General features: G+C 63.8%; 5 protein-coding genes across 5 annotated transcripts; 2 read left to right on the forward strand and 3 right to left on the reverse strand.

The window, feature by feature from the left end:
* Positions 1-212: 212 nt before the first annotated feature.
* PAN0_005c2755 (exocyst complex component sec8) lies at positions 213-5,075 on the forward strand (the record flags this gene model as incomplete). The annotated part of the gene is made up of 1 exon (XM_014801995.1): positions 213-5,075. The coding sequence occupies one exon, from the start codon at positions 213-215 to the stop codon at positions 5,073-5,075; it is 4,863 nt and encodes a 1,620-aa protein (XP_014657481.1).
* A 209-nt stretch (positions 5,076-5,284) lies between these two features.
* PAN0_005d2756 (ribosomal protein S5 domain 2-like protein) lies at positions 5,285-8,207 on the reverse strand (the record flags this gene model as incomplete). The annotated part of the gene is made up of 11 exons (XM_014801996.1): positions 5,285-5,332; positions 5,621-5,740; positions 5,849-5,866; positions 5,937-5,967; positions 6,034-6,064; positions 6,132-6,149; positions 6,216-6,269; positions 6,339-6,350; positions 6,429-6,494; positions 6,794-6,813; positions 7,033-8,207. The coding sequence occupies 11 exons, from the start codon at positions 8,205-8,207 to the stop codon at positions 5,285-5,287; spliced, it is 1,593 nt and encodes a 530-aa protein (XP_014657482.1).
* An 836-nt stretch (positions 8,208-9,043) lies between these two features.
* Positions 9,044-12,760, forward strand: PAN0_005c2757 (RNA-binding domain-containing protein; the record flags this gene model as incomplete). The annotated part of the gene is made up of 1 exon (XM_014801997.1): positions 9,044-12,760. One exon carries the CDS (start codon positions 9,044-9,046, stop codon positions 12,758-12,760), a length of 3,717 nt encoding a protein of 1,238 aa, XP_014657483.1.
* A 248-nt stretch (positions 12,761-13,008) lies between these two features.
* On the reverse strand, positions 13,009-15,081 carry PAN0_005d2758 (uncharacterized protein; the record flags this gene model as incomplete). The annotated part of the gene is made up of 1 exon (XM_014801998.1): positions 13,009-15,081. One exon carries the CDS (start codon positions 15,079-15,081, stop codon positions 13,009-13,011), a length of 2,073 nt encoding a protein of 690 aa, XP_014657484.1.
* Positions 15,082-15,495: 414 nt separating this feature from the next.
* On the reverse strand, positions 15,496-16,611 carry PAN0_005d2759 (uncharacterized protein; the record flags this gene model as incomplete). The annotated part of the gene is made up of 1 exon (XM_014801999.1): positions 15,496-16,611. The coding sequence occupies one exon, from the start codon at positions 16,609-16,611 to the stop codon at positions 15,496-15,498; it is 1,116 nt and encodes a 371-aa protein (XP_014657485.1).

Raw genomic sequence — 16,611 nt, forward strand, 5'->3', positions numbered from 1 at the left:
CACCTCGTAGCTCAGTAAACCGAGCAAGTCAAAAGAACAGACCGAGCATACCTCCCGAAGCTCGCACAACGTCTGCGCCAGCTCGCTCTCCCTTTTATCGTGCATCGGCAAAGCGCACCTGTGGCCTGCGCTCCAAACACATGTGGGAGCCGGTATCTTTTTAACGCCGCCTTTCCGACGTTGAACCTCGGCCTCAGGCCCCATTCGGCACCATGTCCGGCCGCTCCAACACCATCAAGGACCTTCGCTCCAAGATCAAACACGAAAACGCCAGCCTCGGCTCGGGCACGGCCACTGCAAGCTTCAGCTCAGCTCGCCACCAAGTCGCTCATGTCGGCGATGCTTTCGGCCACCACCCAGGCTCCGCCCCTCTTGGTGGCGCACCCATGAGTGCCTTCAACACCTCGTTGGCACCCTCCAACTATGCTCAGCCTCAGTCGGGCGCTGCAGGCCTGGGCGCCGGACCCTCGTTCGTCAGCCTCGCTCCGTCCGACTCAATCTCCAACTTTGAAGGCCGACAGTCGCACGGCTATCCATCCTCCCACGCCCTCCACCACGACCGACACAACAATGGCACGGCGTTTCATCACTCCAACCCCACCAACCCACCCTATCCGCGCTCCGCAAGCCCCACCAACCAGAGCACCGCAAGCTTCGCACTCGCCTCCGACCATACGCCCACACCTTCCACGTCCGCCACAGTCTCGCACCAGCGTATCCCTTCCCGCGTCGACGCCGCCGATCCCAACGCCAACTCGCCGCTTCGTCCCGCACGATCCGTACGCAGGCCCCAGCAGGCGCCCGTCCCCGAATCGCACAGGGGCCTCGCCGCCTTCTCCGCCTCCTCCAACCCGGGCGAACGCGTACGACCCGCCGTACAGAGACCGCAGCTTCAGATCCCGCCCGTCGGAGCCGCTCCCCGCGGCGCACCCAGCCCCACCTCCCCAGCCAGGAACGCGCCAGGCAGGGACCTGCTCGCAGCCTCGCGCTCCCAAGCAGCCTCCAGCCATTCGCGCGACCCCTCGGCGCTCACCACAGTCTCCTCCTCCACCTTGAGCCCACACGCCACGCCTCCCTCGGATCGGCACACGCGCTCCGCACAGCTCATGGCCCAGGTCGCACGCTCTGGCACACCCTCCAGTCAGCCCGATTCCGAAGATCACGAAGACCTCTATTCGCCCATCGATCCCCCCTCCGAAGGCCACGCGGCCCTGTACTCCAACCATCGCGCTGCTGACCGTCTTTCGGTGCCAGGACAGCGACCACAACGCGATCCACGCCGCCAATCGGGCGCTCCCCTCGGCTCCCTCACCGAAAGCAACCAGCCTGCCGCGCTCGATTCGGTGCTCTCGGCGCTCACTTCCGCCGGACGAAAGCGACAAGCCGCTCGCATCATGCGTGGCACCACCGCAGAGGAAGAGTCGCGCCGTCGCCGCAACGAGAAAAAGATCTCGCAGCACCCGCAGCAGGCGCGCAAGCCGGTCTCCGCCTACCTCGACCGCGCCGACCCGCGTGCGTTCCAGTCCATCAATGCCGTGCTGCGCAAGGTGGAGGCCGAGTGGCCCTTTGTCGCCGACGACCACTTCAACTCGGTCGCACTCGCGCTCTCCATGCTCGACGACAGCAGCCTCGGCACCAGCCGCGCCGAGTTCGAGCAAGTCAAGCGCCTCATCGAGACCGCTCTGCAGGGCACCGTCGACGACCACTACGAGTCGTTTGCCACCGCCATCACCATGCACAATTCGGTGCTCCAGTCGCTCACCGCCGCACAGTCGAGCGTCAGCGGCGCACGCCGTCGTCTGCGCGACTCGAGGGAGGCGCTCGGCGCCAAGCGCGCAGACCTCGTGCAGATGTGGCAGCGCAGCCAGTCGGTCAAGGAAGCCCTGCGCCTGCTCGATCTCGTCGAGCACCTCAAGTCCGTCCCCGACCGCCTCGAGAGCCTCATGGCCGAAAAGCGCTTCCTCGAGTCCGTCAACCTGCTCGTGCGCTCGCTCAAGACCATCGACAAGCCCGAAGTGCTCGAGGTCGGCGCCACCGCCGACCTGCGCGCCTACCTCAAGGGTCAGGAACAGGCCATGCTCGAGATCCTCATCGAGGAGCTCCACAATCACCTCTACCTCAAGAGCTACTTTTGCGACGCAAGGTGGAAGGTCTACAGCGCCGGCCAGGAGTCCTTGCCCGTCGTGCGCTTCGGCTCCGACTACACGCCCAGCAAGCCTGAAGCTCGTGCCAGCGACGCAGATTCATCCGCACAAAGCTCGGATGCAACGCTGCAGCTCACGCGCTTCCTGCAGAGTCTGCGGTCTCGACCGAGCTTCGACCCCAACCTTGCGTCCGACATCCAAGAAGCGACGCTCATGACATCCACAAAGTCCGTCTCGGCGCTCACTGGCGAGCTCAAGTCTCCCAGCGGCGCACTTGTTGGATCTAGCTTGGATGCTAGCGATGGTGCGGGCAGCACCGAGCTCGGGGCCAGCCGTCCTGCAGGCAGGTACGGCGCCGAGTTTGATCGCAATCCCGAGGCCGACTCGTTTGTGTACATCGAGATGCTGCTCGAATCGCTCTCGCGTCTGGGCAAGCTGGGTGCGGCGCTGGAGATCGTGTCGCAGCGCCTTGCGCTCGAGGTGCACCAGCTGGTCGACACGACCATCGACGAGGTGGATGCGCGCAACGAGCCGCTGCGGCGCTTCTCGATTGCGCTGCGGCCCGAGTCGGTGCTGCTGGCGTCGTCGTCGGCGCTGGCACGCTCGTTTAGCGAGTCGATGCGCTCGTCGCGCTCGTCGTTCAGCCTGCGCACCAGTCGGCGCGCGTCGAGCATGCTGCGCATCTCGGCGGGCGAGACGTCGGCGCTGCAGCGCGATGGCGAGACCATGCGCGATCTCTTCTGGACGCTCTTCTCCAAGCTCGATGCGGTGCTGCAGGGGCATCGGGTGGTGTACGAGGTGGCGGGCATGATTGCCAGCCGCGCCGGGTTCAAGGACGAGACGGCGTCCAAGAAGCTCTCGGGCGTAGCGTCGCTGCTGGACGTGTGGAAGCCGATCCAGCACGAAGTGCGCACGCTGCTGCACGACTACCTCATGGACGACGAGGGGTCCACTTCGGCACGAAATGCCGTCATCTCGGTCAACGATGTGCTGGTCGACCAGCGGTTCGGACGCGACCGCTCCAAGCAGCTCTTCAAGCTCGCCGATACGGGCACCCAGCGCACACCTGTCAAGCGCGATGCGGGCCCGCTTGCCAAACACCAGCTCGCCGTAGCGCAGGCGCTGAAAGCGTCGGTGCCGGGGCTGGTGAGCACGCTGGACGGCGCGGCGGGCATTGGCGGCGCGCGCGCGGGCAACCAGATCATCATCTCGTCCTCGGCCGCCAACGCCGGTGCCTCGACGGCGCGCGGCGTGACGACGGGTGTGGGCACTGGCTCGGTCGGTGGGCGCGGGCGCGGCGTCGAATCCTACACTGGCGCCGGGCACCGACTGCTGGTGAAGCCCGATGCGTTCAACGTGTCGGTGCTCTTCCAGCCTGCGCTTGCGTTCGTGGAGCGCGTGGCGGCGGTGATGCCGTCGGAAGCGGCGGGCGAGACGTCGCGCGGCTTCTCTGCGTTCCTCGACGAGTTTGTGCAGGACATCTTTCTGCCGCAGCTCGAGGACAAGGTGCAGACGCTCTTCAGCGGCGCCACGGGCCACACGGACAGCTTTGCGGAGGATCCTGCGTCGCGGCAGCTCGGCCGTACCGCTGCCTCGCGTCCCGTGGTGAAATCGGCATCCAACGTGATCGTGCTCATCGACAGTTTGTACTCGATGCTGCGGACGACGCCGTTCCACCGCGAATCGTACTCGCGCCTCATCGTGACGGTGGTGATCCAGTACTACCAGAAGTGCGGCGAGCGGTTCCGCGACTTGGTTTCGCACGAGTCCGCGAGCGATGGTGGCGAGACCAAGCCGGAGGAGCAGGGTGGGTATGCGTTGTCTGCCAATTGGGCACAGCGCGCGGAGATGGTGGCGTGTCTGGGCGAGCTGCGCGAGGTGGGTACGACGGGGGAGCGGAGGAAGCAGTTGTTGGCGCAGGAGGTGCGGTTGGAGCTGGCGTACGCACGCGCGCGCGCGCCCGTCGCGATCCACGAACTCACCACCTCGCGCAAGAAACTCATGGCGCTCGGATGCCTCCAGCACAGCATCGAGTGGTTTGCCTCCAACGTAGCCCGGCTTCAACCCGTGTGTGAGCAACACACCGCTCGCGCCGACAAGGATCCGCTTCGCGCAAGCCGTCCCAAAGCTCGCCTTAGCGTCATCGATGCACTCGCGCTCACGGATAGCAACGTTGGCGACACCTCGAAACCGGATGGGGAGGATGAAGAGCTTGCGTTGCCACTTACGCCCGAGTTGGTATCGCGATTCCCTGCGCTCGCGGGCGCCTACCACCAACTTGGATCGACGGTGCTCTACACTTTGCGTCTCGAGGTGCGGCTGCGCGTCATCGCGTACCTGCAACACGCGGTTTTGGAATCGACGTACGCGGTCAACGAAAACGCCGTCGACCCGGCACCGCACATTGTCGATCTCAACGCCGAACTTGCTTCGATCGACGATATGCTCACCGAGACACTGCCCGCCTCGAGTCGGGCGTTTGTTCTCGAGGGCGTTGCGGCGCTCATGGATGCGCATCTGGTTCGGCTGGTGCACAGCATCCGTGCGGTGAATACGCAGGGGGTGACCAAGATGCTGCGCAACATCCTGGCGCTGCAGCAGAATCTGAAAAACATCCTGCCGGGCAAAGAGGTCTCGTTCGAACGCGCGCGGAGGTTCTACGAGCTGCTGTACGCACCAACCCCCACGCAGCTACTGGCGGGCATGAGGCAGTTTCAAACCGCCCAAAGGACCAAAGTGGTCGGATTCGCAGAACTTCAGGCTGTCCTGCATCTGGCTTTGGGCATCGATGCATCGGCCAAGGGCGAGGGGGCACAGGACAAGGGTGTAGGGACGATCAGGGGTGCAGATGTGTCGAGGCCCAAACTCAACGAATACCTCATCGAGCTGCACGAGCTGGCCGGCGACCACGAGTCGGATGACGATGCCTAGACCCACCACAGCCGTCAAATATCAAGCCATTCCCGCGTCGTGCGTTGTGAGGCATGATTGCACCGTGCCGAAGGAGCTGCGCAGTGTATTCATCTGTGGCGGCTTGGCCAGCCTGAGTTGCTGTCATTCGACGTTCCGCTGCGGGTGGCACTTTGAGCTGCAAGCCAGACCTGGTATCGCCTGCATCCGGGTCAAGGGCGATCATCGGCTCAAGCCGCATTACAAGTAACCAGCTCGGCATCCTCGTTGTCGTTTGCCTAGGCGTGTGCGGGCAGTGCCAGGAAGAGCCTTGGCGTGTGGACAGAGTCGATCAGCGCCTCGGTGCGAGCGTCAAGTTGGGCCATCTGAGCCTCATAGCCTCGTGATGCGCACGTCTCACTCCCTCGCACGAAAACGCGCAACTACCTCCCCTGCCGTCGTTTGAGCAAGTGCTTTGGCATCACATCTGTCCGTGGAGGTCGACCGGCCACACACCGCCACCATCTTACTCTCAAGCCAAGCTCAGTCTCGCTCCCACGGCCACACACACACACACACGCACACACCTCGAGGCGCAAGTGAAAGCTCGATTCGCCATTCCGACCTCCGACCGAAACGTTGCCTGCACCGCGACGAGCGATCAGGCCGTACCTTGAACCTGCATCGCGTGCTCGTGGCGACGCATGCTACTGCTATTGCGATCGACATTACCAAGCGCCATGCGACAAACGACGATTCTACGCTCGAGTCAGTTCTCCTTGCAACTGCACGCACCGCTAGATCGCGTCACTTACCGCCGGTTCGAGCTTGTCCTACCCATGCAGCAACCAACCCCCAAGTCAGCTTTGCGTATTGATTCCAGTTGGAGCAAGGTGCACTTACGACGTTGCGGTTGATGTGCGAAACCGCGCCACTGTTCTCACAAAGCGGTTAGCCCGGAATCCAAGCCGATGACCGAGACGTGGGCGCAAGAACTTACTCTTTCTTGTCGAATCGGATCGTGGCCATGACTGTACCAACGTCGTCTCATGTCAGTCACCACCGCGCATCAAAACCACGAGGTGGGGCTATACGTACCCGTGCCGTCGTCGCGATCTGTTCCGTCATCCTAAATCAGCATGGCTACATCGCAGCAGGTTGAGTGCAAGGGATGCGACTCACATTCGACCGTCTCGACGACGCCTTCCTCCTGGTTCTGACCGATGGTAAAGTAGACTTTACAATCCCCCGTTTCAGCGCGATCAGGCGCTTGCATCCCGTCTTTCCGTCATGTTGAGCGCTTACCTCGGTCTCCTCCTGTACAGTACATCGTCGAGCCAAAATCCAAAACGATGAGCCAGAGTCTTGTGGTGACGCGCGATTCAGACGACTTACGCTTGCAGTGCTGCATGATTGGAATCGCAAAAAGCTGGTCGGATGGTGTGGTGGGTTCGAGTGGGACTGTCAAATAGTGTGCTGTGAGGGAAAGCGCAAAGGACGAGGCCTAGGCGGCGAGGTTATTTATACGCGATTCAAGACGATAGCGCAACCAAGACGCAGTCGAGCCCCTGCACTCGAGCAGCCAATCTGCACCCAGCGGTTGAGGGACGAGCTGGGGAGCATGGATGCGAGCACGAGGTGCGCAGTGGCAGCGACTCAGCCTTTGCCCAAGCAGAGACGGCGGGAAGGTGCGGGCCATGGCAAGGTGAGTCAACACGATCGTCTCGGAAATGCCTGAATCACTCACTACCCTCACTCACTAGCCAGCAGAGAGGTGGAGCTGTCGCGAGGAAAAAAAAAAGATGCGCCACCCACTCAAGCCAATGCCGTCACTTTCTCTCCCTCTCTCTACTCTCTGTCACGGCGCTTGCCTCGGCGCTCAGCTCACTCACGCCTAGCCAAGTCGACCAAAGCCGATGCGGTGGTTGTACGTATTTTTTTTCGTTTGAGCCAATCGCTCTAGTGAGTCTGGCGGCGACTGTGAGTGAGCGCGCGCTACTTTGCGGCGTTGACTTCGGTGATGCGACGGCCACGGCTGCGCTCAATGTCGAGGCGGCTGCGCATGCCGCGACCCTTGTCCTTGCGGCGCATCTGGCCACCGATGCCATCGCCCATGCCGAGCGGCGCCGCGCCGCCCCAGAGGATCTGCAGCGTTGCCTTGACCACGTTGACCGGGTTGGTGGAGCCCTGGATGGAAGCCGAGAGGTCCGTGATGCCGACGGAGCGGCAGATGGCGTGGATGACGGGGGGCACGCGCAGACCGAAACCGGCGGGACGCGGACGCAGGACGACGGTGCTGGCGCCCCACTTGGCCTCGACCTGGGTCTCGATGGTGCGCGAGCCGTCGGAGCCCTTGTGGACGGCGACGCTGTCGAGCGTCTTGACGGCCTCGTGGAAGGCCTTGCGACCGGCCTTGGAGGCGTTGGTGTCCTTGCCCTCGCCGTAGCCGACGAGGCCGTTGGCGTTGCCGGCGATGACGAGCGCATACATGCTGGCGTCCTTGCCCTTGGTGGTCATGTGGACGACGCGCTTGAGCACGATGGCGTGGCGGTGCAGGTCGCGCACCTCGCGCACCGACAGCGGCGTCACGGTGGAGAGGTACTGCTCCGAGTTGACCTCGTCCGCGTCCGAGCCCGACGAGAGCACCAGCGAGTCGGCCGAGGGCGGCGTGGGCTCAAACATGCGCGGCTCGTTGAAGAAAGTGACGCTCGAGGGGTAGGGCATGGAGGTGGTGGGCTTGTTGCGCAGCACGTTGGACGGATGCGCATCCAGCACCGGGTCGGCAAAGTGGAGCAGCGACGGGAAGCCACGCAGCGTGCTCGAGGGGAAGCCGATGGGCATGGGCTTGTCCAGCAGCGGCGACGATGCGGGGATGGTCTTGACGGGCTTGGACGGTTTGGCGGGCGCCGCCGAGGATGCGCGCGGTGCTGGTGCTGACGAGGAGGAGGACGAGGAGGACGAGGAGGATGATGATGAAGAAGGAGACGACTGCGACGGGGAAGATGCGGTCCATGTAGACGACGACTCGGCGGCGTTCAAGGCGGAGGCCGACGTCGAGAGACAGCGCGAGCGTATCAATGCGGAGCCATGGTGTGCCGAGGTGGAAGCGTGCGCCGACGAAAGGTTGCGCAACAGACCAGCGACGCCGGTGCGGCAGCTTTGAGAAGATGCCATGTTATTGACGTGCGTTCAACGAGTAGAGAGCGGAGCCGGAAGTCGTCGTGAGCTGCTGCCGATGCACGAGTCCAAATTGAAGCGAGGAAAAGGTGGATGGTGACAAGAGCTGGTCGCAAGATGAGGTTCGAGTTGGAGTTGCAATCCGCGACCGCCTGGCGCCGAGGGAGGATCAGGACTGGAAGGAAAATTGCGGGTCGATCAGCTGGATGGCAGGCGGCCGCGCGGGCAGACAGAAGGACCGAGTCTCGTGAGCAACGGCGAGAAGAAGAAAAAGGAGCGCGGCATGCGTGATGACTAAGCGTGTCTAAGCCCACTTCGGCGATTTTGGGAGGCTGCGTGCCTATGACGCCGTTGTGCCGCCCACCTTCAGATTGCAGCCAGGCAGAGAGAGAGAGGCAAAATTGGCACCATCTCCCAACTCGGGCTGTGGCTCGGCCTCGTCCGACCGCGCTTGGCTGCTGCTCTCCTCGCCCCCGCAAGCCAACTCCACTCGGCCGCGTCGTACCACTGCCTCTCTCCACCCATCCTCCATTCCCTCCCTTCCCCTCCATCCCGTCTGCCCATCCTTCAGGGCGACATCTCGCATCAGTCCCCTCTTTCGGTCGGCAATTGGCGCCGCTCTCTGGTCACACTGGCTTCTCTCGGTCACGGTTCGCGTTGGGTCTCCTCGGTCACTCCCTCTCGTCAGTCCTCGTCTCGTCTCATACCCGCCCCCCCTCATCTCTGGAATATCCTAGAAAAGTCCTAGCTTCAGCGCCTCTCTACGCAATCACCGCTACCTGCACCAGCACACACGAAGCCGGCAATACCCGCGTACACCTCTTGCGCGCACCATGTCCGCCAATCCTCCCAGCGACGCTTCGGATGCCGCTTCGGCCACCCCATCCCACTCGGTCTCGTCCCCCTTCTCCCCTCACGCCGCCGCCTTTGGCCCATCTCCACCCCTCAACCTCGGCGCCTCCAACCGCGTCCACGGCTTGAGCTCCGACGGCCACTCGCTCAGCAGTCGCGCCAGCTCCTTTGCTTCCAGTCACGGCCGTGCCCTCTCTCCCGCCGCCAAGGCCGCCTCGCCCTTTGCCAATGCAGACAACAACCACACCTCCACCGCCTTTTATGGATTCGGCGATCGCCTTCGCGACACCACCGACCATTCCCGTCAAAGCAGCGGCGGCGCTCCCAACAACCTCACCGCAACGTCTCCTGCCACTCCTTCCCTCCTTTCAGGATCGGCTGCCTCTCGCCGCGCTCCATCACCCTCGCCACACTCCACCTACCCGTCAACCGACTTTTTGGGCCAATCGCAACCATCGCTCCCCAACGCACGCTCCCCAACCTCGCTCGCACCGCCGTCAGCGCCAAGCGACCTTCAGCGCCGCCTCTCGTCATCGTTTGGCGCTCAAGCTGATGCCACCAACGGCGCTCGTCCGCCGTTTGGTCGCCAATCTTTCTCAGATGGCCCTACAGCCTCGGATCACCAGCAGCACTCGGCAGAGATCACTTCAGCACTCATGGAATCGCATCACAGCTCGTCTTCCGGCGGCTTCCTCACGCCCACACACCCCGCCAATCTGCACCATCTTTCCGACCCCGCTTCTCACCGGCCCGATCCATCTTTGCCGCTACCCGCCGCGCCCGCTCCCACAACAGGTCCCCTCTCGGCTTCCGATCCGCGCACGCAGCTCCTCGTCTCCAACCTCCCTTACCGCGTCCGATGGCAGGACCTCAAGGATCTCTTCCGCAAGGCTGGCACCGTCCTCCGCGCAGACGTGTCTCTCAGCGCAGACAACCGCAGTCGCGGCTACGGCACCGTCCTCATGGCCACCGAGCAAGACGCCATCAAGGCCGCCGACATGCTCGGAGGCTTCACCTGGCAAGGCAGGACCCTCGACGTTCGCGTCGACCGCAGCGGCACCCTCGTCGGTGTCGCCGGCAGCGCAGCCATACCCACCATCGCTCCCAACAACCTCAGGCCCAACGCCATGCCATCCATGCTCGCCAACTACGCCAACGGCCTTTCTCCCGTGGCGCATGCCGTTGACCAAGCCGCCAACCAGCCCTTCCTCGGTGTGCCTTCGGGCTCCTTTTCGGGAGGCGCATCGCCGTCCGCCCTCTCTCCGCTGGCACGCGCAGCGGCCGCCGACCCTTCCCAACCAATCTCGACCCGCTCCTCGTTCTCGGCGCACAACACAAATGCACAACCCACCGAGTTCGAGCGAGCCATGCTGCATGGCGCCTCCAACGGCGGCGGTGCTGCCAGACACGGCGCCGCCTACGACCACAACTTTGCAGGTGCAGCCCAGCATCGCGCCGTGTCGTCGCTCCAGTCCATCGCAGGTTCGCGCCGCGGATCCGAAGTGGGCGTAGGCATGGGCACGTCCCCGTCTTCCGGTGGCTGGCCAGCAGCTTCCAACGAGGCCTCCGGTGGCATGCTTGTGCAGAATGCCGGTGGCTCCTCGGTGCCCACGGGCTTTCCCGGGGCCACCGCCATGGCTCCGTGGCCCGCGGGTCCCGCCGCGTTTGGAGGCAACGCTGTGGCATCCATGCAGTCGCAGCCGTTCGCTCCGCACGTGCCCACCACCTCGTACGCCGGTCGCGTCCTGTTTGTCGGCAACCTGCCGTTCCATTGCCAGTGGCAGGATCTCAAGGACCTCTTCCGCGCGGCTGGCAACATCCAGCGAGCCGACGTAGCCATTGGACCGGACGGCCGCAGTCGCGGATTCGGCACCGTGCTGTTTGCGTCGCAGGAGGATGCGCAGAACGCCGTGCGTCTTTACCATGGCTACGAGTATAGTGGGCGCACGCTCAAGGTCCACTTTGACCGCTTTGCAGCTCAGAACGGGCCTGCTATTGGCACGCCGGGCAACCCGGCGCAGTATACTGGTGCGTTTGCGGCTGCAGCTCTGCCTTCGCACATGACCAACAACGTGCGTGCACCGTCCGTCGCTGCTCCGCCTCTGCATGGCATGCAGACGTATGCGCAGAATCCCATGGCTCAGCATCAACACCACCACCACCAGCGTGCTGCTCCAGCCTCGGGCTTTTCTCAATACCCAGGTCAAGGCGCGTTCGGGCAGGTTAGTCATAATCCAGCCGATGCCCCCGCTCGCGCGTTTGGGCAGCAGCAATCCTCGCTCCCCTACCCTCAGCAACCTCAGCAGGCCCCGCAACAGTACGGACAGCAGCTGCAGCAACAGCAGCCTCGTGCGTCGTTTTCCGGCTTCGCCGACACCCCCCACGATGCCGCATCTTCCATGGCCTTTGGTGGTGCGGACCATCTGGCGTCTCCAGAGAGACAGTCGAACACCCGACCGTTTGGGCTGTTCTCGCAGCCCAGCGAAGGCGATGCGGACAAGGGTGAGGGTCGGGACTCCGACTACGGCATGACGATCTCGATGCCAGCGAGCGGCTTTGGCGCTGCGTCTTCGTACTTGCCTTCGGACCTCATGTCTCCCGGTCTAGTTTCGCCGCCGGCGATGGCGCAGAGCAACGCACATCCGGGGCGTATCCAGCTCCCGGCGACGCAGTTCGGTAGCTTTGGTGGTGGTGTGGAGGGGCGGTCGGATGGACGCATGCAGGTGCCCATGACACCGGGCATGCCTGGGTTTACGTTTAATCCGGTGCCCGAGACGCCGCCTCTGTATCCGCAGTTTCTCAGCCCGGGTTTGGGGCCGTTTAGTCCGACGGTGGGTGGGGCGTCGCACGCCGATGCGCACGCGGGCCAGATGCATGCCAATGTGGGCGCGTTGAATGCGGCCCCGGGTGCACCTGTGCATGCGCACGTGGGCGGGGCATACAACCCCATGTTCCCAGCGTACGGATCGTTTGGACAGCAACAGCCCGCTACGCCGCACTGGTCACAGACTGCCGGACCTCGGCGGTCGATTGCCGACACCGGGTCGGTGGTGGTGCAGGAGGATGAAGTGGTGGACGATGCACGTGTAGGAATTGCCAAGACCCCCGGTGCTGGCCCGCGACGACCATCGCATGTGCCGGTGGATGCGCAGCGCAGCGATCGCGCGGCACGTCGCGCGTCGGACGGTACACCCAGTGCCGAGATTGACGGCTACCCATTCCCCATGGTCGGTGCAGTGCATCTTGGACGTCGGGCTTCGACGAATTCTCCGGCCGGAACACCTTTAGCCGCCCCTGCGGCGACGGAGGAGGTGGTGCAGGGCGAGATGCTGGGTGGGAGTGCGCAAGAGCTTGCCAACACCATCGCGCGGCTCAGTGTCAAGGGTACCGCACTGGACAGCTCGCGCAGGAGCGTAAGTATGACTGCTGAGCGCAGTGCTGCTTCTGCGGCCATGGCTAAACTGCGTGGCCAGGCGGATACACTGTCGAAGGATGAAGCCAAATTGGGCGCTCCGTTTGTCGACGCGGGTGCAAGACCTACAGCGGCGGCAGAGGAACCGTACGAGAGGTTGTTGGGGTTGAAAGTGTCAGGCTCCGCACTGGAGCAGGCGCGTAATGGGTCCGCACTGGATACAGGGTCGGACGCGGGTGAGAGCAGGAAGAGCACGCCGAGGGACGAAGCAGGTCCATCCACATAGGAATTCGCATCGAGTAATGGCTCGGGATCTCACGGCAGCGGATATGTCTAGACTAGAATGCATGGATACCATCAACGCAGTGTTTGGCGTGTGCAAGAGAGGCGGGTGTGTCGAGTAGCGAGCGAGTTCTAAGACGAGTGAGGGCGGTCGTACTCACTGGCGCTGGATCCTCACACCTTGCCTCGGTCACGACACAGCATCACACGCCTGCGGGAGCCAGTAAAAGTCTCAATGGTATTGCTCGTGCATCACCGGCGGTACCCAGCCACCGCCGAGTCGAGGTAAGCATTCTGGAGGCCGACCATGAGCGCTGGACGGAGTCGCTTCCGAAACGCCACCAACGCAGCGCTCCTTGCGGCCATCTGCTTGTAGAACGCCGCGGACCTCACGGTTTGATGCGCATCCGGTTGGAGCTGCGCGTACCGCTCGCGCACCAGCTCGCACTGGTGCACCAGCGCCGCCTCCTTCTCCCCGAGCGCTGCACCCCGTGTGCGGACAGTATGCGCCGCACTCGCACTGCGCACCGCCTGCGTCTCGCGCGGAGGCGGCAGCGGTAACCCCCTCCCGCCCCGATGGGTGTAGTTCGGCAGTGTGACGCTCCCGCGCACGCGCCCAAACGTGTCGTACACCACAATCGGCGCATCCTCGTCACTCTCCGCGTCCGATCCCGACTGCCGCGAGGGGTGGGACGCACTCGATGCATCCGATGCACCCGAATCCCGACGTCGCCGTTTCCGCGAGGTCCTCCCACTCTCCACCCCGCCTGCCGAAGCCACAGCATCCCGACGCGGATTGCGGTAGGTATGTCCGTACCAGCCGTGCAAGCCACGCAGGCCGAGCTGAATGTCCAGAATCGCCTGGAGCACATCCGTGTCCGCCTGTTGCGTCGGCGGCTTGCCCTCGCCAGCCACATCCGCATCGTGCCGCGCCACAAGCTGGCGCACATCAAAGCGCGCGATCGTGTCGTAGTCAAACTGCTCCTCCACCGCCGACTCTGCATTGTCCGCCACCAGGTACGCCGGCACCGAGGTCTGCGTGCCGTCCCAACGCCGTAGCCGCACCTGCTCCACCGGCTCGGGTGCAGGCCCCGACAGCGAGCTCGAGGCATTTTGCGACCACGACTGGTGCGGATCGCGGATCGACTCGGAGCCGAATACGCCCGAACTCGCCGAGGGCAACGGAGCGGCACGCGCGAACAGCCGCGTCGCCGCACCGTGCACCGACGCAGACACGTCCGAGAGCGACATGCTCACGTCTCGCTGGCCCGCCGCCGCACCGGGCAGCAGCATAGGCCGCGAAGGCGCGCGACCGAGATGCGAGAAGCTCGATTCGGGCACCAGCATCCGCGTGTTTGCGCCGGCACGCGCAGCGACGGCGCCGGCGACGCCCGCACGCGACGGTGCCGCCAGCATGTTGGCTGGAGTCATGGCAGCCTCTGCCGGCGTGGTGGAGAAGGAGACCACGCGCCGATTCGGCACGTCACCTGCAGCCGCTGCTGTCGATGCTGCTGCGCTCGGATCGGGACGTGCAGAGCGCTGTTCGCGCGTGCGGCGCTCGGCTGCCAGCGCCGCTGTTTCCAGATTGGCCGGCGACGGTGGTTGCGCCATGGCGGTGGCGGCCGCAACAGCCGTAGTGGCGCGTCCCGGCCGAACGGGTGTCTGCGGTGCTGCAAAGAAGGCGGCATCGGAAGTCTGCCGAGTCTGGACAGCGGCAGCGGCTCGACCAACGTTGAACAGCATAGGTCCGGGCCGAATGGAAGGCATCCCTTCTGGCCGAACCCTCGCTGCTGCTGGACCAAAGCTAAACGAGCCCGAGATTGAGATCGAGGCCGAGGCTGAATTGTCGAGATCAAAATGCCCTAGACTGGCACCAAAGGCTTGCGGTGGCCGTGCAAAGAGGTTTCCGTGCGGAACGGGTCTGGGCGCAGGTGCTGCGAACAATCCCGACGATGCGCGTGCTGGCCCCGGTGGGAATGCGCTCGTTTGCGACAAAGTGGCTGCGCCTCGAGTCGGAGCCTGCTGCGCTGGTCGCTGGATCCGAGGTGGCTCCGCGAGCATCGAGCGCGGGTGGTTCGGAAGTGCCGCGTCAGGAGTGGCAGCATAGGCGTAGGCATCCAGCAAGCCAGCAGAGGAGGGTGTGTTGGGCAGATCCGGCACACTGTGCGTGATGGGGGCATGTGCACGTCCAAAGCGCGGCTGCATGCTACGTTGCGGCCCTCGTAGGCTGTCTTCAACGCCCATGTCGTCGTCCGAGGCCCCAGCGTCGACTTCATCCCCCCTCATGCGCCAGTTGGGTGCTGCGCCTCCCGTATTTCGCGACATGCCGATGCCTGGCTCGGGAGCAGCCCGAAATGAAACAGGGTGGACCTTTTACCCGAGTTGCAAGGTCGCAGATGGCTGGATGGTGGAAGCCGATGGACGAGGCGAGGTTGCGTTGGTCAGAGTTGTGAGAAGCCAAGTCGGATGTGGCCGTTGCCATTTCCATTCGAGCCTGCAGCCAGCTGCATGCACGCAGAGAGAACAACACTCCTTCTCAGCCAGCCGCGAGCAGCAGCCCCCGGACGCGCCTCGCGAAATCACGCCGCTGCAAAATTTGGGCGCAGCAGCAGCCTTTGCCATCATCACAGCCATTCGCCTCCTCGGAAAGCTCTCACATCACCTTATACCTGCCACGGAGCGAGAGTGCATCGAGCCAACGTGTAAAGATAGCCTGACTCTGTACAACTAAAACTACAGCTATGGAGGCAGGAAGGCGCCGTGTTTGCGCTTGGTCCAGCGCTGCTTGCCCAGCAGCAGCTGCTCGGAATCCTGGGCCGCCGCCACCAGATCCGCCAGAAGCGCGACGGGGATGTTCTCCATCTTGTCCTGCGCCTCGGCTTTCGCCAGCGCCTTGGTGACCGTCTTGATCTTCTTCTTGAGCACTTCCGCCTCCTGCTTGAACTCCTGCACCTGCTTGGCCATCAGCGCTTCCGGGTCGTCCTTCTTGGGTGCTTTTTTGCCTGGACGTTCGCGCTTCTTTGGCGGCGACGGGTCCTTGGACTCTTGTTTCCTGGGAGCGACGATGGCACCTTGGTCTTTGAGAAGACGCTCGATCCTTTTCAGATCCGCCTCCATCTGCCGCAGCTGGCCCTCGGACTCGATCTTGTCCGCATCCTGCCCATCCCAGATCTTGCGCTTCGCCTGCAACGGGCCGCGCGGAGGCTTGTTGCTCGGCGTAAGGAAGCCGACGCGCATGTGGCTCTGGTTGACCATCGCGTCGCCATCGAGCTCCGTCAGCGCATCGCGAAGGTCGATGCCATCGCCACCGTCCAGGTCGCCGTCGAGTGGAGATGTGTTGTCCAGTCGGCCCAGCACACGCGCCAGCGAAGAGAGCTTCGTCGTCTTTCGCGTTGCGCCCCTCTCGCCGAACCGCTTGCCCGTCTGCATTTGCGTATGCGGCGAAAGATGGTGGTACGTCAGCGACGATAGATTCGCCACCACTCGATGAGGCAGCCGAGCCAGTCGATTCGCCTTGCTCGCCGCCGGCCGCTTTGTCTCTTCTGCACTGCCATCCGGTGCGGCAATGTCGTTGTGGAAAGACAGCCTGGTTCGGGGCGCAGCGGCACCACTCGGCAGCAGCGACGACGACAGATGAAATGCGAGCGTGTTGCGTGTCTTCTTGCCGAGCAAGTCCCAAGCTGCCGGCTGTTGCAGGCTCGTAGCGGCCGTAGCGGCTGTCGCGGCGAATTCATCTCGGAGGTAGCGCCGTGTGTTGCTGGTTGCAGGCCGGCTGAAGCGGACCGCGGCACCGGATGAGCGGAGCAGCGCGCGGTACAGCTGCTTCCACGATTCGGTCTTGGGTGCCTGAACCAT

This window comes from Moesziomyces antarcticus (assembly GCF_000747765.1).
Source record: "Moesziomyces antarcticus DNA, scaffold: scaffold_v10005, strain JCM 10317, whole genome shotgun sequence".
Taxonomy (NCBI): Eukaryota; Fungi; Basidiomycota; class Ustilaginomycetes; order Ustilaginales; family Ustilaginaceae; genus Moesziomyces; species Moesziomyces antarcticus.